This window comes from Anolis carolinensis, unplaced genomic scaffold (genome assembly GCF_035594765.1).
Source record: "Anolis carolinensis isolate JA03-04 unplaced genomic scaffold, rAnoCar3.1.pri scaffold_14, whole genome shotgun sequence".
Classification (NCBI taxonomy): Eukaryota; Metazoa; Chordata; class Lepidosauria; order Squamata; family Dactyloidae; genus Anolis; species Anolis carolinensis.
The window spans coordinates 5,469,664-5,492,384 of NW_026943825.1; the positions used below are offsets into that span (position 1 = coordinate 5,469,664).

General features: G+C 41.3%; 1 protein-coding gene across 1 annotated transcript in view; it reads right to left on the minus strand.

Annotated features, from left to right (window-relative positions):
- Positions 1 to 224: 224 nt before the first annotated feature.
- Positions 225 to 22,721, minus strand: part of gal3st3 (galactose-3-O-sulfotransferase 3) — a 37,942-nt gene continuing 15,445 nt past the window's right edge. The window contains exons 2-3 of the mRNA XM_062965417.1: positions 6,742 to 6,953; positions 225 to 5,496 (exon numbers count right to left, since the gene is read on the minus strand). Of these exons, the coding sequence (XP_062821487.1) occupies positions 4,338 to 5,496; positions 6,742 to 6,860 (1,278 nt within the window). The 5' untranslated portion in view covers positions 6,861 to 6,953 and the 3' untranslated portion in view covers positions 225 to 4,337. The remainder of the gene's footprint in view (positions 5,497 to 6,741; positions 6,954 to 22,721) is intronic.

Here is a 22,721-nt window from a genome sequence, read left to right on the forward strand (position 1 = left end):
GGTCAGCGTAGAATCATAATGCATCTTAACTGCATTGCATTTCATTATATGGCCAGTGTAGACCTATATCATGCATCTTAATTGCATTGCACTGCATTATATGTCTGGGTAGAATCATTATATGGCACTATAGATGGGGACCCAACCTTGAAGCTCCCATAGCCTTGACTCTCAACATTTCCTCTCCCAAAAACCATGTGCCTTTTTGCTTAACAAACACACAATAAGATCGAACAGGTTTTTTATTGTTGAATCCTCATTGTTCATTCATGAAGAAGCACAAGAGGGTTAGAAAGGATTTCTCCTTGTGCCCAGGAGGCCATCGAATGACGACAGTAGAGATTGCAGTCCAGATGGGATGGATCCATTCTTCCACATCTGTCTCAAGCAGCGGAGCCGAAGTGGGTTCTCCACGTGGCAATATTGTGCTTTTCCTGGGTCACTTTAAGGGAGTTTGTTGCCTGAAGTTTTTTACCATGTCAGAAGCAACTTGAGAACATACTGCAAGTTGTTAGGGAGTGAATATAGCGGAACTAGCAGTGTCCAGTTAACACCATGTGCAAAAGACTCAGACCAGGCAGAGGAATTGAAAGAACAAAAGGAACTTTACTTGTTGAGTTGAAGTTAAATAAACAGTTCAGCAATCGTACAATGTCCTTGTAGTTGCATAGGATCAATAACTAATCAATCAGCATTCAATATATCCAGCATAGCATATTTAAACTGCTACTTGACCGTAGCTAGAGAGCCTGTCTTTTCTGTGCTCTCCTTGGAAGGCCAGATTCCCAACTGACAAACTCAGCCATCTGCCAGCAAACAGATACATTGTTTGAGGCGTGGCTTTGCCTCTGCAAAGCTGAGCTCTTTTGCAGAGATCTTTTGGAAACAACTTTGCAAGGATTTCTTTACACACACACATAGCAATTTCGCGCAATACAAGTCGCTTCTGGTGTGAGAGAATTGGCCGTCTACAAAGACGTTCCCCAGGAGACATCCGGATGTGTTACCATCCTGCTGGGAGGCTTCTCTCATGTCCCCGCAAGCTTGAGCTGACAGACGAGAGCTCACCCCATGTCGCGGATTCAAACCAGCAAACTTCAGGTCAGCAACCCAACCTTCAGGTCAGCAGTCCAGCCGGCAGAAGGGTTTGACCCATTGACATAAGGTGTATCTACACTGCCGAATGTATGCAGTTTGGCATCACTGTAACTGCCACAGTTCAAAGCTATGGAATCCTGGGAGTTGTAGTTTTACAAGTTCTTTGGCCTTCTCTGCCAAAGAGTGCTGGTGCCTCAGCAAACTACAGATCCCTGGATGCCCTGGGCAACTTCTCTGTAGACAGCCAATTCTCTCAAACCAGGAACGACTTGCACAGCAACCCTTTGACTTGCAGTATGTTCTTAAGTTGCTTCTGACACACAAAATAAAAATTCCAGGTATACTTTCAGCAGAACCAATGGAGTTAAGATTTGCAATTCGTTTTCCGACCGACCAAATAATATTGTGCTTTTCTGATTGCATTTTCTGCACCAATGCCATTTTTAAAATTTTAAAAAATTGTAGTTTGTCCAAAGTCTGCATTCACTGTAACCTTTCAAGTGGCTTAATATTTGGAATAACCTTTTAATTAACACTATAGTATAGCACAGCTTTCATTTAAACTGAAAAGCTTCCAGTTTTATGGGGGGGGGGGGGGGGGGGAGGTCCATTTGAGGCTGTTTCCTTTTGAAATGGGGATCTCTTTACCTAAAAATCCCATCCCTCATACAGAAAAGGAGCGGAAGAATAATTACATATTGCATTTTAGCTGCATTCTCCAGTTACTTAAATACTTTTTAAAAAATATATTCAGAAACATGTGGTTCTAAAGGCCTGGTTTTTGCGACCCAGACCTCTTTTCTGACAAAATAAAAATAGAAATTGTCTCCCTTGGGAAGTTCCAGAAGCCAAGAAGTCATATACATATTTATATACTGGATTACTGTGAGTTTTCCGGGCTGTCTGGCCACGTTCCAGAAGCATTCTCTCCTGATGTTTCGCCCACATCTATTTCAGGCATCCTCAGAGGTTGTGAAGTCTGTTGGAAACTAGGCAAATGAGGTTTATATATCTGTGAAATAATGTCCAAAGTGGGAGAAAGACCTCTTATCTGTTGGAGGCATGTGTGAATGTTGCAATTATCCAGCTTGATTAGCATTGAATGGCCTTGCAGATTCAAAGCCTGGCTGCTTCCTGCCTGGGGGAATCCTTTGTTGGGAAGTGTTAGCTGACCCTGATTGTTTGTGTGTCTGGAATTTCTCTGTTTTCTGAGTGTTGTTCTTTATTTACTGTCCTGATTTTGGGTTTTTTAAAATATTGGTAGCCAGATTTTGTTCATTTTCATGGTTTCCTCCTTTCTGTTGAAATTGTCCACATGCTTGTGCATTTCAGTGGCTTCTCTGTGTTGTCTGACACAAAATCCGGCTACCAGTATTAAAAAAACATCTAAAATTAGGACAGTAAATAAAGAAAGCAGGGGAATTCCAGACAAGAAACAATCAGGGTCAGCTAACAACTCCTAACAAAGGATTCCCCCAGGCAGGAAGCAGCCAGGCTTTGAATCTGCAAGGCCATTCAATACTAATTGCAACATTCAGGCTTGCCTCAAACACAGAATAGTTATTTCTCTCACTCTGAACATTCCACAGATATATAGACCCCACTTGCCTAGTTTCCAACAGATCTCACAACCTATGAGGATGCCTGCCATAGATGTGGGCAAAACGTCAGGAGAGGATGCTTCTGGAACATGGCGAGACAGCCCAGAAAATTCACAGCAACCCAGTGATTCCGCCCATGAGAGCCTTCGACAACATATACAGTAGAGTCTCACTTATCCAACACTCGCTTATCCAACGTTCTGGATTATCCAACGCATTTTTGTAGCCAATGTTTTCAATACATTGTGATATTTTGGTGCTAAATTCGTAAATACAATAATTACTACATAGCATTACTGCACATTGAACTACTTTTTCTGTCAAATTTGTTGTTAAACATGATGTTTTGGTGCTTAATTTGTAAAATCATAACCTAATTTGATGTTTAATCGGCTTTTCCTTAATCCCTCCTTATTACTCAACATATTCGCTTATCCAACGTTCAGCCGGCCCGTTTATGTTGGATAAGTGAGACTCTACTGTACACATATATATACTGTTTAAAATAAATTAAAAACCTTGTTTCAAAGGACGAAAGGGATATCAAGCCATCTTCTTGTGAATAATAACACAAAAAACTTTGCCTTTATATTTTGTGGGTTTTTTAAAGGGTGACAACGGCAGCTTTCTCCCAAACATTTATTCCTATCCCACCTTTTTCCCAAATGGGACTCAAAAGCTGAGTAATAATATATGCCGAGGGGTGCATTGGGAAGACTAGAAGTGGATGAAACCACAATGTAAACCCTCCCGAGAAAAGCGCATACAAGGGGAACCCATAGCGGAGCCCCATGTCTGGAAGGCTATTTTTAAATAAGGTCCCACTTTGAGGTAAGATCCCCTTAGAGGCAAAGGAGGAACGAGGCGGAAATAGAGGCTCGGAAAGAGTCCGGAAACAATGCGTCCAAGGGAGAGTCCCGTTTCCACCCAGACGTCTGGGTCCTGAGCTTTCCCGTGGGGTTAAATAAGGTCAAAATCTCCCACAACTCCAGAGTCAGAGGGCTCAATGGGGTGCATCGTAATGCATCCAAGGGAGAGTCTCATTTCCACCCAGACGTCTGGGTCCTGAGCTTTCCCAAAGGAAATCATCCAAGTCCCATTTTCCACCCAGACGTCTAGGTCCTGAGCTTTCCCATGGGGTTAAATAAGGTCAAAATATCCCACAACTCCAGAGTCAGAGGGTTCAATGGGGTGCATCGTAATGCATCCAAGGGAGAGTCTTGTTTCCACCCAGACGTCTGGGTCCTGAGCTTTCCCATGGGGTTAAATAAGGTCAAAATATCCCACAACTCCAGAGTCAGAGGGCTCAATGGGGTGCATCGTAATTCATCCAAGGGAGAGTCTCGTTTCCACCCAGACGTCTGGGTCCTGAGCTTTCCCAAAGGTCAAAATATCCCTCAATCCCCGAATCATCCAAGTCCAATATTCCACCCAGACGTCTGGGTCCTGAGCTTTCCCAAAGGAAATAATCCAAGTCCCATTTTCCACCCAGACGTCTAGGTCCTGAGCTTTCCCGTGGTTGTCACGCATCCCCCATTGTGCAAACATGTGCCCCACTCATGGGACATTATGAGAGATGACCGGACTTTTTGAAAAGGCAGAAACGGAGCCCACGTTCCTGCTCTTCCGTCCACCCATTCAGGCCACTTTGGTGACCGGATGCCTGGGAGGCCGCAGCAGTCCCCGGGGCGAGAGTGACCGGTGTGCCGCGGCCCTCCGCCGGTTCTTCAAGCTCTGTTTCCTCAACAAGTAGCGGGAATACTGGACTTCAGGCATGACCAGCTTGAGGCACAGTTCGTCGGAAGGCGGCCCCGACCCGGGGAGGTCGTAGCCCACGATGTCCACCTTGGCACTGGGCTGCCAAGGCCGCAGCTCCTTGTTCTTGATCTGCATGGCTGGGCGCAGCTGGGGCTGTCCACCAAAGCAGTGCTGGGCCAGGCGCCCACAAGCCTGGCGCAGGGCCCGCACCTCCTTCCGGACGCAATCCTGCCCCACTTCGCCCATCTTCCGCCAGAAAGTGGCATTGAAGTGGTCGTAGAGCCGGGCGTCCAGGGCATTCCAGGCCCGGATCTGTTCCACCAAGTGGGGAGAGGTGATGTTGAGCTTGGACTCGGGGCTGCGCATGTTCAGCTTAACATACAAGACGTCCTCCAGATCCCACGCCAAGAGCCGGCGGAGGAGGACCAAGGACTCGTCAAAGTACTCGGCCAACATGACCAAGGAGAAGATGCTTTCAACTTGGCGGACGAACCTCGGCAAGTAAGCCGGATCGTGGTCCGGGTTGCGCTCGGGGTCGCCGCCGAGGTCGTACACCATGGTGTTGTGAGCGTACATGGCAAACTTCTCGTGCGGGCGGTAATAGCGGTATGGCTCGTCCAGGAAGGCCTCCATGGAACCGTTGGGCACGCGCTTGAAGGCCGGGCAATACTGGTTGTAGTAGCTGAAGAGGGACTCAAACATGCCCACCGGCTCACGCAAGATGGTGATGTAGATGGTGTCGTTGGGCATGAGGCGGCGCAGCTCCCCGCCGTTGAAGCGCAGGTGGCTGGCGATGACCCGCGGCGGGAGCGTGTAAGGGTGCACAAAGCGGGCCGAGAAGTTGCGGGGGTAGCAGAACTGGTGGTCGCAAGCGTGGTGGGGCAGTGCCACCGTCACGTTGTGCCGCTCGGCAAAGCGGAAGAGCAGGTTCTGGACTGTGGAGCTGGCTGTCTTGTGGGTCTTCAGGAAGGCCACGGCGGTGTGCTTGGGCCGCGAGGAGAGCAGTGGGCCGCAGCCGAAGGGGGAAGACTTTGGGAACCTGGAAGCAGAAAGCAAGCAGCCGTGAGAGCGACCAAGGCAGACCCACCCTCCACCTGAATAATAATAATAATAATAATAATAATAATAATGAAATCCAGCATATCTATCTTGTTTGCTGTGTCATAATAAAATAATAATAATAATAATAATAATAATGATAATACCGTAGTAGTAATAATTATAATACCGTAATAGTAGTAGTAGTAGTAGTAGTAGTAATAATAATATACATTGACAAAATCACGATCTGCCAACTGCAAAAGGCCACCCTACAGGGATCTGAGCACATCATCCGAAAATACATCACACAGTCCTAGACACTTGGGAAGTGTTCGACTTGTGATACGAAATCCAGCATATAGATCTCGTTTGCTGTGTCATACAATGTCATTGTGTCAATAATAATAATAATAATAATAATAATAATAATAATAATACCATAATAATAATCGGTGCTGACAAAATTACCATCTGCCAGCTGCAGAAGGCCACAGTGTAAGAAAATCGCACAGACAGACTACAAACAGAGGCACAACTATGTGGCCCAAATGATTCATTGGAACTTATGCCTCAAGTACCACCTCCCAGCAGCAAAGAACTGGTGGGATCACAAACCTTCAAAAGTATTGGAAAATGAACATGCAAAGATTCCTGACAGACAAAGTTCTGGAACACAACACACCAGACATCACAGTTGTGGAAAAGAAAAAGGTTTGGATTATTGATGTTGCCATCTCAGGTGACAGTCGCATTGACGAAAAACAACAGGAAAAACTCAGCCGCTATCAGGACCTCAAGGCTGAACTTCAAAGACTCTGGCAGAAACCAGTGCAGGTGGTCCCGGTGGTGATCGGCACATTGGGTGCCGTGCCAAAAGATCTCAGCCGGCATTTGGAAACAATAGACATTGACAAAATTACGATCTGCCAACTGCAAAAGGCCACCCGACTGGGATCTGCACGTATCGTCCGAAAATACATCACACAGCCCTAGACACTTAGGAAGTGTTCGACTTGTGATTTTGTGAAATGAAATCCAGCATATCTATCTTGTTTGCTGTGTCATAATAAAATAATAATAATAATAATAATAATAATAATAATAATAATAATAATAATAATGGAATCTCCTTCAGACAGAGTTTTCAAGGATTTCAAGCAGAGGCTGGACAGCTTTGATGGTGTCCCAACCCGGAGTGGGAACAGCTCAGCATCCTTGTCTACATTTGCCTTTGGCGTCTTACCAGCTGAGGTGGGCGCTTTGGCGGAAGAGCAACGTGACTGTGCTGAAGGCCAGGATGAGGAGGAGGAAGCCCTTCTTGCGAGAGATCATCTTGGGGCCGTGGAGCAGGCTGTAGCTCATGCCAGGAGGGCCTTATCGAGGCACGGGGTGGTTGCGGGTCCCGTCAGGCATTGGGAATCAGCAGCGATGCCGATCCGGCAGATCAGAGGGCACCTACGGGGAAAAAGAACAGAATCCCAGGTCAGTTCACACAACGAAGGACCGGGCAAATCAGAGCTGGACATTTCGTCGCATCGGAAAACAATCCCTACACACAAGGCATCCAGGCAACATTATACGGGTCTACATTGAGCCTATAATGCATTTTAAGGCAGTGTAGCTCCAGCCCAACTCTCCCTTTATCCATGTCAGTCTGCATCCGAACATAACGGGATCTTGTAGCTTCTTAAAACACATATTAGTGGAAGCTTTCATAGACTAGATCTATCTCATCAGAGGCTAATGCTACAAACTTCTTTCTTTCGGTCTCAAAGGCGCTTACAGGATCCTGCTTCGGTTGCTCTCTCCATGCTTACATCATCATCGTCATTATTTGGGCCCGGGCTGTGGCGCAGGCGGGACAGCAAGCCAGTGCAATTAACTGCAATGAATCACTCTGACCATGACCATCACTCTGGTCATGAGTTCGAGCCCCGCTCGGAGCCTATGTTTGTCTTGTCTTTGTTCTATGTTAAAAGGCATTGAATGTTTGCCTATACAGTAGAGTCTCACTTATCCAACATAAATGGGCCGGCAGAACGTTGGATAAGCGAATATGTTGGATAATGAGGAGGGATTAAGAAAAAGCCTATTAAACATCAAATTAGGTTATGATTTTACAAATTAAGCACCAAAACATCATGTTTTACAACAAATTTTACAGAAAAAGTAGTTCAATACGCAGTAATGTTATGTTGTAATTACTGTATTTATGAATTTAGCACCAAAATATCACGATGTATTGAAAACATTGACTACAAAAATGCGTTGGATAATCCAGAACGTTGGATAAGCGAGTGTTGGATAAGTGAGACTCTACTGTATTTGTAATGTGATCCGCCCTGAGTCCCCTTCGAGGTGAGAAAGAAGGGCGGAATATACATGCTGTAAATAAATAAATAAATAAATAATTATTATTATCCCACAAGTGTCTAGAAACTCATATACAGTAGAGTCTCACTTATCCAAGCCTCGCTTATCCAAGCTTCTGGATTATCCAAGCCATTTTTGAAGTCAATGTTTTCAATATACAGTAGAGTCTCCCTTATCCAACGTAAACGGGCCAGCAGAACGTTGGATAAGCAAATATGTTGGATAATAAGGAGAGATTAATGAAAAGCCTATTAAACATCAAATTAGGTCATGATTTTACAAATTAAGCACCAAAACATCATGTTATATAAAAAAAATTGGCAGAAAAAATAGTTCAATTCACAGTAATGCTATGTAGTAATTACTGTATTTACAAATTTAGCACCAAAATATCACAATATATTGAAAACATTGACTAGAAAAATGTGTTGGATAATCCAGAACGTTGGATAAGCGAGTGTTGGATAAGTGAGACTCTACTGTATCGTGATATTTTGGTGCTAAATTCGTAAATACAGTAATTACAACAGAACATTACTGCGTATTAAACTACTTTTTCTGTCAAATTTGTTGTATAACTTGATGTTGTGGTGCTTAATTTGTAAAATCATAACCTAATTTGATGTTTAATAGGCTTTTCCTTAATCCCTCGTTATCCAAGATATTCACTTATCCAAGCTTCTGCCGGCTCATTTAGCTTGGATAAGTGAGACTCTACTGTATCGTGATATTTTGGTGCTAAATTCGTAAATACAGTAATTACAACAGAACATTACTGCGTATTGAACCAATTTTTCTGTCAAATTTGTTGTATAACTTGATGTTTTGGTGCTTAATTTGTAAAATCATAACCTAATTTGATGTTTAATAGGCTTTTCCTTAATCCCTCGTTATCCAAGATATTCACTTATCCAAGCTTCTGCCGGCTCATTTAGCTTGGATAAGTGAGACTCTACTGTATCGTGATATTTTGGTGCTAAATTCGTAAATACAGTAATTACAACAGAACATTACTGCGTATTGAACCAATTTTTCTGTCAAATTTGTTGTATAACTTGATGTTTTGGTGCTTAATTTGTAAAATCATAACCTAATTTGATGTTTAATAGGCTTTTCCTTAATCCCTCGTTATCCAAGATATTCACTTATCCAAGCTTCTGCCGGCTCATTTAGCTTGGATAAGTGAGACTCTACTGTATCGTGATATTTTGGTGCTAAATTCGTAAATACAGTAATTACAACAGAACATTACTGCGTATTGAACTACTTTTTCTGTCAAATTTGTTGTATAACTTGATGTTTTGGTGCTTAATTTGTAAAATCATAACCTAATTTGATGTTTAATAGGCTTTTCCTTAATCCCTCGTTATCCAAGATATTCACTTATCCAAGCTTCTGCCGGCTCATTTAGCTTGGATAAGTGAGACTCTACTGTATCGTGATATTTTGGTGCTAAATTCGTAAATACAGTAATTACAACAGAACATTACTGCGTATTGAACTACTTTTTCTGTCAAATTTGTTGTATAACTTGATGTTTTGGTGCTTAATTTGTAAAATCATAACCTAATTTGATGTTTAATAGGCTTTTCCTTAATCCCTCGTTATCCAAGATATTCACTTATCCAAGCTTCTGCCGGCTTATTTAGCTTGGATAAGTGAGACTCTACTGTACCTCATCCCAGGTGAGACGGCACACGGAGGGAAAAGGAATCAATTTGTCTGTCTACTCAGCGGCTATCAATTTACCCTATGTAGAGATCTGATGTGGCAGAGAATGGAATCCCTCTTGAATCCCACCACTGCCACCAATTTATGTCAAGACTTGATGTGGCAGAGGATGGAATCCCCTTTGAATCCCACCGCTGCCACCAATTTATGTAGGGAGCTGAGGTGGCGGAGAATGGGGTCCCTTTTAGAATCCCCTCAGCTTTGCCACCAATATTGTACAGAGGTGAGGTGTCTGACAGGAATGTGAGGCCGGGATGGAACCCTTTTGATCCCACACACACACACACACAGATACCACCACTTAATAAAGATGTTTTATAAGAGATGATGCTAATTAATTATTTGTTTGATTATCTTCTTCTTCGCTGCCACCAATGGAGACGTCAGGCAGATGGTACTGGTTCCTTTAAGCTTTTTCTATTTGTTCCACTTCAGATGTTGATGTTACTTAACTTAATATGAGAGTATGACAGAGGCTTGATTTGAATAAAATCAAAACAAGTTTATTGCAGGTACAGAGCTTGATGGTTTCAGATAACTTGGTAAAGTCACTTCGCTTAATGGTTACAACGGTTATGAGGTGGTTAAACTTTCAAAAATACAGTAGAGTCTCACTTATCCAACACTCGCTTATCCAACGTTCTGGATTATCCAACGCATTTTTGTAGTCAAAGTTTTCGATTCATCATGATATTTTGGTGCTAAATTCGTAAATATAGTAATTACTACATAGCATTATCGTGTAATGAACTACTTTTTCTGTCAAATTTGTTGTCTAACATGATGTTTTGGTGCTTAATTTGTAAAATCATAACCTATTTTGATGTTTAATAGGCTTTTTCTTAATCTCTCCTTATTATCCAACATATTCGCTTATCCAACGTTCTACCGGCCCGTTTAGGTTGGATACGTGAGACTCTACTGTACTTCTTTCTCTGGATTACACTAAACCCTGATCCTACTGGATCCCCTGGGATTAATGTTCTCTAATCCACAGACTCTACAACTGACCCTAGACAAATCACCTAACTTGCCTAGTCTGGTCCAACCTAAATCTGACTCAAATCTTTCTATTTAAGCCAGTCTGATTCTCCACACAAGAATCAGATCCTTCTCTGTGACTGGAAAATCACCAACTCCTAAAATAAATCCTTTTATTTTAGGCCTGACTCAAATTCTTCTGAGTCATCCTGATTCTCTACCTGAGAATCAGTTCCTTCACTGTGGATGGAAATCACAGACTGCTTTTGGGTTTTAAAACATTCCCCTTTTCCTTTCCAAGCGGCGGTTGGCTCCGCCCCTGTTGCTATGGTAACCTGTTCTAGCATTCTAAGATGGCTACCTTCCCCCATACATATGGTCAACTGAAATACTCACCATTTTAAACTTAGCCAAACCTGGCTGTATAAACAAAATCAAATACACATATCATCTATAAACAAAATACAATTATACACTTCTTCACACCCTATAATGCACTATAAACTTTTTAAAATAAACACTCTTGAAACTGAATAAAGATAACCAAGAATAGGTTTACTGAACAAAAGCAATGATAACTTTAATCAGGATTGCTGAATAATGAATCAAATCTATATATATAAAAGGGTAATGGAATCACGGCGCCGGACAAAACAACTAAACTAAATGCCCCACAACCTCAAAAATTGACAGCACAACCTATTCTCCATGCCTCTATGTTCATACAACAAAAAGAAAAGAAAAATAAAGTCCTAACCACAGCAACACATGGCCGGGCACAGCTAGTCTAATCCAATCTAAATCTAAATCTAGATCTAGATCTAGATCTAAATCCCTCCATAATAAAAGCAAAAACCCATATGTATGTATGTGGCACAGATGTCTGCTCACACAGATAGCCTCTGGCCTCCACAAACAAGGCTATACTTCCCAGAGTTAAGAATCTAGCAAGTCACTCTTTTCCACTGACATTGCGGTTACAGCGAGCGGCATGAACATGCAGCCCAGCCCCTGCCCATGTCCTTCCCAAACACTACAGCCCACCACCCAAGGAAGGCTTTCATTTCAAGACCATTTCATCCTACATTTTGCTTTTAGTTCCACCACAGGCAGGCATCCCAGGGTTCTCCATTTCTGTGGAATTTGCATGACCCCGCCCACTGTCCTTCCCTTTCAAATCTGTCTGCATAACAAACACAGCAAAACTGAGAGCACCAACTAAATTTCCTGGAGGAGTCTGGGGATTGACTTCACATGGTGGAAGTTGTAGTTTGTCAGAGTAATGCACACAGCATAGCAACAGATGAATGACGTCAGTGGAGCGCAGAACGAAGGAACGATCAGAGACGATGTAAAAAGTATTTACAAAGTTTTACTTGACAAGACAAACAGACTCGCAGACAATGGACATAAGACTTTCACTCTAGACCAGGGGTCCTCAAACTTTTAAAACAGAGGGCCGGTCCACAATCCTTCAGACTGTTGAGGGGCCGAATTATCATTTCGGGGAAAAAAACTGAACAAATTCCTATGCACAGTGCACATACCTTATTTGTAGTGCAAAACAACAATAACAATGAAATAACAATACAATATTTAAAAATGAAAATAATTTTAACCAACATAAACCTATCAGGATTTCAATAGGAAGTGTGGGCCTGCTTCTGGCCAATGAGATAGTCAGGTTAATTAGGGTTGTTGTTGTTGTTGTTGTTGTGTGTCTTCAAGTCATTTCAGACTTTGGGCGAGCCTAAGTCCAAAATTATTTATTTATTCATTTACTACATTTATTTACTACATTTATATACCACCCTTCTCACCCCGAAGGGAACTCAGAGCAGCTGTATGTACATACAATATATTATATTATTAGCATAGCACAATATTAGCATTATACTATATTGAACTATACCACTATACTGTAATATTATATGTAATATATAACATATAATTAATATCATTACATGATATTATTGTTAGTATTGTATTGTATAAAATGGTAATATTATTATCAATATTATATGTATATACAATATATTGTATTATTAAAACTGATATAAAAATATGATATTATAAATGAGGGCGAGGGCCAGGTAAACTACCTTGGAGGGCCGCATCCGGCCCCCGGGCCTTAGTTTGGGGACCCCTGCTCTAGACAAACAGCACAGATCTTCTCAGCAGGCAGAAACAGATCTCATCTGATGCAATCAGCTATATACAAACACACTTGTAGTCTGGACACTCCTATCTAGCTCCAGCCACATATCCAAGGTCAATACAGCTCCTTACCAATTAACTCTTTACACACTATAGCATTTCCTGGATGATGCAATACATGCTAGACACAAATTTCATTTAAACACTACTAATACACAAATCCCACATTAACAGCCCTGTGACTCCTTCCGGGGAATTTAGAGTTGTAGTTCACCTACACCCAGAACACTATGAACCCAAACAATGATGGGTCTGGACCAAACTTTCCATGCAGATCCGATATGCCCAGATTTGAATACTGGAGGGTTTGGAGGGGGATTGGCCTGGACCTTTGGGAGTAGTAGTTACTGGGATTTATAGTTCACCTGCAATTGAACCCTACCCATGATGGACCAGGACCAAACTTGGCACACAGAGTCCCCATAACCAACAGAACATATTGGACAAGTTTGGGGGAAAGGGAGTTATAGTTCACCTGCATCCAGAGAAACGGTGACCCCAATGACAATGGACCGGGACCAGACTTCGCACAGAGAAGCCTCATGACCAACTGAACATACTGCAGGGGTTTGTGAGAATGGGCCTTGATTTTGGGAGTTGCGGTTCACCTGTATCCAAAGACCACTGAACCCAGCCAATAACGGATCTGGACCACACTTGGTACACAGACCCAAAATGGCCAACTTTGAATACTGGCAGGGTTTGGGGAGGACTGACCCATGATTCTGGGAATTGTAGTTCACCCACTCCAAACAGAATACATAACATTCAAAGACAAATAATGCCTTTTTCAAATAACCTGGGCACCGCCGGGTCCCCAAGGTAGTATAATATATTACAGAAATGAAGCTTGAAGATTGAGCTTAATCACATTGGAAGGGGGAAGAGCGAAGGGCCCCCTGCCCGTCTACGTGACGGAAGGGTCCGAGGGCGCAAGTAGGCCTTCGACAACACAGTTGTGGTTTGCTTTACCAAATCATAGCTCTCGTGATTCCTTAGCACTGAGCTATGGGCAGTTAAAGTGGTATCAAACTGCATCCGTACTCACAGTGTAGATGCAAACCGCGATCATATCAACACAGTCGATACTACTTGCCTGCAGCGATCCCGAAAGGTGTGCCCTCCAAGGTAATCCAAGACGCAGCCTTACTCTTTTCTTTCCTCCCGACACCTGCCCTTCTCTTTCTGTCCTTCTTTCTTTCTTTCCTCCAGGTACAATCCCACCTTCTTCTTCCAGTCGGAAAGTTGAATGCGTTTCTGTCCTGGAGGAAACCGGAGACGGCCACCGACTTCTCAAACAAGGAGAGGAGATTGGGTATCAAAAGTCCCGGGATCGCGGTCCTGGATCATTTCCAAGAGCCCGGTATCGGGATCCGGCTCTGGCATTGCCTGGCACCGCAAACAGAAGCCACAAGCGCTGTGGGCTCTCGGCTCCGGACCCGAATTGGGGTCACAGAAGGGGCAAAGCATGCTTCCTTTTGAGGTCTTGTTATTGTTGTTAATATCAAAGATTATTATTTATTTATTTACAGCAGCGGGGTGAGCTCCCGCTATTAGCCCCAGCTCCTGCCAACCTAGCAGTTCGAATACATGCAAATGCGAGTAGATCAATAGGTACTGCTTCTGCACTCCATGCAGTCATGCCAATGACCGCATGACCTTGAAGGTGTCTACAGACAACGCCGGCTCTTCGGCTTAGAAATGGAGATGAGCACCAACCCCCAGACTGGACACGACTGGACTTAATGTCGGGAAAACCTTTACTTTTACCTTCTCAACCTGGGGGTCGGGACCCCAAGGGGGGGTCACAAGAGGGGTTGCCAAAACCTGGTATTTTCTGTTGGTTATGGGAGTTCTGTGAGCCAAGTTTGGTTCAATTCCATCATTGATGGAGTTCAGAATGTTCTTTGATTGTAGGTGAACTATAGATCCCACCAACTACAACTCCCAAATGTCAAGGTCTATTTTCCCCAAACTCCACCAGTGTTCAAATCTGCACATATTGAGTATTCGTGCCAAGTTTGGTCCTGATCCATCATTGTTTGAGTCCACAGTGCTCTTTAGATGTAGGTGAACTACAACTCCCAAACTCAAGGTCAAAGCCTTCTAGTATTTTCTGATTGTCATGGGAGTTCTGTGAGCCATGTTTGGTTCAATTCCATCATTGATGGAGTTCAGAATGTTCTTTGATTGTAGGTGAACTATAAATCCCAGTAACTACAACTCCTGAATGTCAAGGTCTATTTTCCCCAAACTCCACCAGTGTTCACATTTGGGCATATTGAGTTTTCGTGCCAAGTTTGGTCCCGATCCATCATAAACAATGTACTCTTTAGATGTAGGTGAACTACAACTCCCAAACTCAAGGACAATGCCCACCAAACTCTTCCAGGATTTCCTGTTGGTCTTGGGAGTTCTGTGTGCCAAGTTTGGTTCAGTTCCATCATTGACGGAGTTCAGAATGTTCTTTGATTGTAGGTGAACTATAAATCCCAGCAACCACAACTCCTGAATGTCAAGGTCTATTTTCCCCAAACTCTACGAGTGTTTAAATCTGGACATATTGAGTATTTGTGCCAAGTTTGGTCCCGATCCATGATTGTTTGGAGCCCACAGTGCTCTCTGGATGTAGGTGAACTACAACTCCAAAACCCAAGGTCAATGCCCATCGAACCCTTCCAGTATTTTCTGTTGGTCATGGGAGTTCTGTGTGCCAATCAAATGCTCTTTGGTTGTAGGCGAACTATAAATCCCACCAACTACAACTCCTAAATGACAAAATCATTTCCCCTCGCAACCCAACCGGTATTCAAATTTGGACATATTCGGTGACCCCAACCATAAAATTATATTCGTTGCTACTTCTTAACTGTAATTTTGCTACTGCTATGAATCATAATGTAAATATCTGATATGCGGGATGTATTTTCATTCACTGGACCAAATTTGGCACAAATACCCGATACACCCAAATTTGAATACTGGTGGGGTTGGGGGGCAGGAATGATTTTGCCATTGTAGTTGCTGGGATGTATAGTTCACCTACAATCAAAGAGCATTCTGAACTCCATCAATGATGGAATTGAACCAAACTTGGCTCACAGAACTCCCATGACAATCAGAAAATACTAGAACGGTTTGACCTTGAGTTTGGGAGTTGTAGTTCACCTACATCTAAAGAGCACTGTGGACTCAAACAATGATGGATCGGGACCAAACTTGGCACAAATACTCGATATGCCCAGATTTGAACACTGGTGGAGTTTGGGGAAAATAGACCTTAACATTTGGGAGTTGTAGTTGCTGGGATTTATAGTTCACCTACAATCAAAGTGCATTCTGAACTCCACCAATGATGGAATTGAACCAAACTTGGCTCACAGAACTCCCATGACCATCAGAAAATACTAGAAGGGTTTGATGGCTTTGACCTTGAGTTTGGGAGTTGTAGTTCACCCACATCTAAAGAGCAGTGTGGACTCAAACAATGCTGGATCGGGACCAAACTTGGCACGAATACTCGATATGCCCAGATTTGAACACTGGTGGAGTTTGGGGAAAATAGACCTTAACATTTGGGAGTTGTAGTTGCTGGGATTTATAGTTCATCTACAATCAAAGAGCATTGAACTCCACCAATGATGGAATTGAACCAAACTTGGCTCACAGAACTCTCATGATCATCAGAAAATACTAGAACGGTTTGATGGTGTTGACCTTAAGTTTGGGAGTTGTAGTTCACCCACATCTAAAGAGCAGTGTGGACTCAAACAATGATGGATCCAGACCAAACTTGGCACGAATACTCAATGTGCCCAAATGTGAACACTGGTGGAGTTTGGGGAAAATAGACCTTGATATTCAGGAGTTGTAGTTGGTGGGATGTATAGTTTACCTACAACCAAACAGCATTTGGTTGGCACATAGAACTCCCATGATCAACAGAAAATACTAGAAGGGTTTGATGGCTTTGACCTTGAGTTTGGGAGTTGTAGTTCACCTACATCTAAAGAGCACTGTGGACTCAAACAATGATGGATCGGGACCAAACTTGGCACGAATACTCGATATGCCCAGATTTGAACACTGGTGGAGTTTGGGGAAAATAGACCTTAACATTTGGGAGTTGTAGTTGCTGGGATTTATAGTTCATCTACAATCAAAGAGCATTGAACTCCACCAATGATGGAATTGAACCAAACTTGGCTCACAGAACTCTCATGATCATCAGAAAATACTAGAACGGTTTGATGGTGTTGACCTTAAGTTTGGGAGTTGTAGTTCACCCACATCTAAAGAGCAGTGTGGACTCAAACAATGATGGATCCAGACCAAACTTGGCACGAATACTCAATGTGCCCAAATGTGAACACTGGTGGAGTTTGGGGAAAATAGACCTTGATATTCAGGAGTTGTAGTTGGTGGGATGTATAGTTTACCTACAACCAAACAGCATTTGGTTGGCACATAGAACTCCCATGATCAACAGAAAATACTAGAAGGGTTTGATGGCTTTGACCTTGAGTTTGGGAGTTGTAGTTCACCTACATCTAAAGAGCACTGTGGACTCAAACAATGATGGATCGGGACCAAACTTGGCACGAATACTCGATATGCCCAGATTTGAACACTGGTGGAGTTTGGGGAAAATAGACCTTAACATTTGGGAGTTGTAGTTGCTGGGATTTATAGTTCATCTACAATCAAAGAGCATTGAACTCCACCAATGATGGAATTGAACCAAACTTGGCTCACAGAACTCTCATGATCATCAGAAAATACTAGAACGGTTTGATGGTGTTGACCTTAAGTTTGGGAGTTGTAGTTCACCCACATCTAAAGAGCAGTGTGGACTCAAACAATGATGGATCCAGACCAAACTTGGCATGAATACTCAATGTGCCCAAATGTGAACACTGGTGGAGTTTGGGGAAAATAGACCTTGATATTCAGGAGTTGTAGTTGGTGGGATTTATAGTTTACCTACAACCAAACAGCATTTGGTTGGCACATAGAACTCCCATGTTCAACAGAAAATACTAGACGGGTTTGATGGCTTTGACCTTGAGTTTGGGAGTTGTAGTTCACCCACATCTAAAGAGCACTGTGGACTCAAACAATGATGGATCGGAACCAAACTTGGCATGAATACTCAATATGCCCAAATATAAACACTGGTGGAGTTTGGGGAAAATAGACCTTGACATTCGGGATTTGTAGTTGGTGGGATTTATAGTTCACCTACAATCAAAGAACATTCTGAACTCCACTAATGATGGACTTGAACCAAACTTGACTCACAGAACTCTCATGTCTATCAGAAAATAATAGAAGGGTTTGATGGCTTTGATCTTGAGTTTGGGAGTTGTAGTTCACCTACATCCAGAGAGCACTGCATTAAATCTATATATATAAAAGGGTAATGAAATTTCAGCCTAGGACAAAACAACAAAACTACACATCCTAGAAACACTAAACCTGGCAGCACAACCCCTCATCCATGCCTCTACGTTCATACAACAAAAATCTCCAGCTACTCCAGAAAACGGCCAGGCTTTGAGACTGCAAGGCTATTCACTGCTATTCCATAAGGATTCCCATAAGCCACAGCAACACGTGGCCGGGCAAAGCTAGTGCTATATAAACGCTCCAAATGAAACGCAGTGCTGCCCATCAAGGACCATGTGGCTCAAAGCCATGCCCTCGAACTCTGAACCTGGAAAAGGACACGGCGAGCAAGGGCAGACATGCCTCCCGCATCTTTCCATTCGGGGTCAGCCTCTTTCCGTGCCATTCGCCGATCGAACGGGGCCGAACTTAATTGACACCGACACTAAACTCCGAAAATAACGGGCATTGTTTATGCCACGACCCCAAAGTACAAGCTGACCAAAATATAAGCCGAGGCACCAAATTTTGCCACAAAAAACTGGGAAAACCTATTGACTCAAGTATAAGCCAAGGGTGGGAAATGCAGCCGCTACGGGTAAATTTCAAAAATAAAAATAGATAACAATAAAATTACATGAATTGAGGCATCAGTAGGTTCAATGTTTTTGAATATTTACATAAAACTGTCATTGAAGATGAGACTGTCGAACTCGGATTAAATCATTATTTTAACCTTCTTCAATGTAAATGTGATTACGTATCCATTCAATAGTAAATACACTAAAATATTAAATGTAATAATAATAATAGAATAAAATAATAAATGTAATAATAATAATACACTAAAATAAATGTAATAATAATAGAATAAAATAATAAATGTAATAATAATAATATACTAAAACAAGAAATGTAATAATAATGACAATAATAGAGAAAAGTAATAAATGTAACAATAATAGAGTAAAATAATAAATGTAATAATAATAATAGAACAAGGTAATAAATGTAATAATAATAATACACTAAAATAATACATGTAATAATGATGACAATAATAGAGAAAAATAATAAATGTAATAATAATAATACACTAAAATAAATGTAATAATAATAATAGAATAAAATAATAAATGTAATAATAATAATATACTAAAACAAGAAATGTAATAATAATGACAATGATAGAAAAAAAATAGTAGTAACAATAATAAAGTAGAATAATAAATGTAATAATAATACACTAAAATAATAAATGTAATAATAATAATAGAACAAGGTAATAAATGTAATAATAATAATACACTAAAATAATACATGTAATAATGATGACAATAATAGAGAAAAATAATAAATGTAATAATAATAATACACTAAAATAAATGTAATAATAATAATAGAATAAAATAATAAATGTAATAATAATAATATACTAAAACAAGAAATGTAATAATAATGACAATGATAGAAAAAAAATAGTAGTAACAATAATAAAGTAGAATAATAAATGTAATAATAATACACTAAAATAATAAATGTAATAATAATAATACACTAAAATAATAAATGTAATAATAATGACAATAATAGAGAAAAATAATAAATGTGATAGTAACAATAATAGAGTAGAATAATAAATGTAATAATAATACACTAAAATAATAAATGTAATAATAATAGAATAAAATAATAAATGTAATAATAAAACACTAAAACAAGAAATGTAATAATAATGACAATGATAGAGAAAAATGATAAATGTAATAGTAACATTAATAGAGTAGAATAGTAAATGTAATAATAATAATAGAATAAAATAATAAATATAATAATAATATACTAAAACAAGAAATGTAATAATAATGACAATGATAGAGAAAAATAATAAATGTAATATTAGCATTAATAGAGTATAGTAATAAATGTAATAATAATAGTATAAAATACTAAATGTAATAATAATAGTATAAAATACTAAATGTAATAATAATAATACACTAAAATAATAAATGCAATAATAATGACAATAATAGAGAAAAATAATAAATGTAATAGTAACAATAGTAGAGTAAAATAAACGTTATAATAATAACATTTAGAGTAAAATAATAAATGTAATAATAACAATAATAATAGAGAACAAATAAATTACGTATATACTCGAGTATAAGCCGACCTGAATATAAGCCAACCAGGACCCTCACTCGAGTTTTCAGTCCTATTTTAGGGCTTATACTTGAGTATATATGGTATATATACCTTTTCCTGCAAATCCAATGATGGAACATCCAAACGACAACCCTCTTCTTGTCTCCGATTGCCCTTGAATCCCGAAAACTTGGCTCTTTGGGATCCGGCCGCTAACCTTTGCAGGATTGAGGCCGGATCCCGCGGGATCAATAGGAACAAGCCGCAGGGCGTCGGTGGAAACTTCATCATCAGTTCTCTCTCTTTCAATAAAATAGATTGGGATGATGCAGAGGACATGCAAGCGGGGAGGCCGGGTGCGAAGAGATGTATTTGGAGCCCCGTTTCCCCTTCTCTGGAGAAAGACAAACCTGGGAAGTCTATTCCAAGGCTTTTAATGTGGAACACCATCAAAGCCCTCCTGACAGAGGGCCAGCCAGCCAAAGATAGATGGCAATAGATATGATTGAGACAAGTATATATATAATGGACATATAATCCTAGAGTTGGAAGGGACCCCAAAGGCCATCCAGTCCAACCCCTTCTGCAAGGTGGAACACCATCAAAGCCCTCCTGACAGATGGCAAGCCAGCCAGCCAAAGATGAGTGGCATTAGATAAGATTGAGATATAGATATATATGATAGCCATAACATAGAATACTAGAATTGGAAGAGACCCCAAAGGCGATCCAGTCCCACTTCTTCTGCAAGGTAGAATACCACCAAAGCCCTCCTGACAGAGGGCCAGCCAGCCAAAGATAGATGGCAATAGATATGATTGAGACAAGTATATATATATAATAGACATATCATATAATCCTAGAGTTGGAAGAGACCCCAAAGGCGATCCAGTCCCACTTCTTCTGCAAGGTAGAATACCACCAAAGCCCTCCTGACAGAGGGCCAGCCAGCCAAAGATAGATGGCAATAGATATGATTGAGACAAGTATATATATATATAATGGACATATCATATAATCCTAGAGTTGGAAGGGACCCCAAAGGCCATCCAGTTCCACCCCTTCTGAAAGGTAGAACACCCATCAAAACCCTCCTGACAGAGGGCCAGCCAGCCAAAGATAGATGGCAATAGATATTATTGAGACAAGTATATATATAATGGACATATAATCCTAGAGTTGGAAGGGACCCCAAAGGACATCCAGTCCCACCTCTTCTGAAAGGTAAAACACCATCAAAGCCCTCCTGACAGAGGGCCAGCCAGCCTGAGATAGATGACAATAGATATTATTGAGACAAGTATATATATAATGGACATATAATCCTAGAGTTGGAAGGGACCCCAAAGGACATCCAGTTCCACCCCGTTTGAAAGGTAGAACACCATCAAAACCTTCCTGACAGATGGCCAGCCAGCCAAAGATGAGTGGCATTAGATAAGATTGAGATATAGATATAAATGATTGCCATAACATAGAATACTAGGATTGGAAGAGACCGCAAAGGCGATCCAGTCCCACCTCTTCTGCAAGGTCCTCAACGCAGCGTTTTGGTGACGATGCGCAGCTGCGGAAAGGGGTGAGGACGCAAGCGGCAGAGTTTTGTGGGGAAGGAGTTGCCAAGCTCATTCATCGCTATGATAAGTGCCTAGATTGGAATGGCGACTATGTTGAGAAGTGGTATTTGAGTGTGACTTTCAACTGCATATGGTAAATGTTTTCTCCTATACTTTTTGAGGGCGCAAGCGGTAGAGTTTTGTGGGGAAGGAGTTGCCAAGCTCATTCATCGCTATGATAAGTGCCTAGATTTGAATGGCAACTATGTTGAGAAGTGGTATTTGGGTGTGACTTTCAATTGCATATGGTAAATGTTTTCTCCTATACTTTTTGAGGACGCAAGCGGCAGAGTTTTGTGGGGAAGGAGTTGCAAAGCTCATTTTCTCCTATACTTTGTTCATTTTTAATTCCAAAACGTAATCTACTTTCTGGATAGCCCTCATACTTGCAAAAGTACACATCCCATTTAGATTGTTTATTATCCTCAATAACCAGCAGAACAGTCCAGAAACCCCATGGTGTTCTGCCCTTCAGTTTGCAAACTCACCTGTGCGTTCAGGTGGAAAGAAGGACTGGCTACCTGCCCGGCCCCGGGAGGGATCCATTTACTGCGCCCATTAACTCCAATAGGAAAACTGTGCCAGGTTGCCAGGTCTCGAGTTACACCTCTATGATGAAATGGGACGTTGTCCCAGAGCAGGTGACTCGTGGTTTGCTTATTTCTGAATGCACCCAGTCACAAGGTATTCAAGATTTCCCAATCCAGGACTTCCAAGAAGATGAAGGTGACCCCAAAGTGGCAGTGGATTCAAATGACGGCTCTGG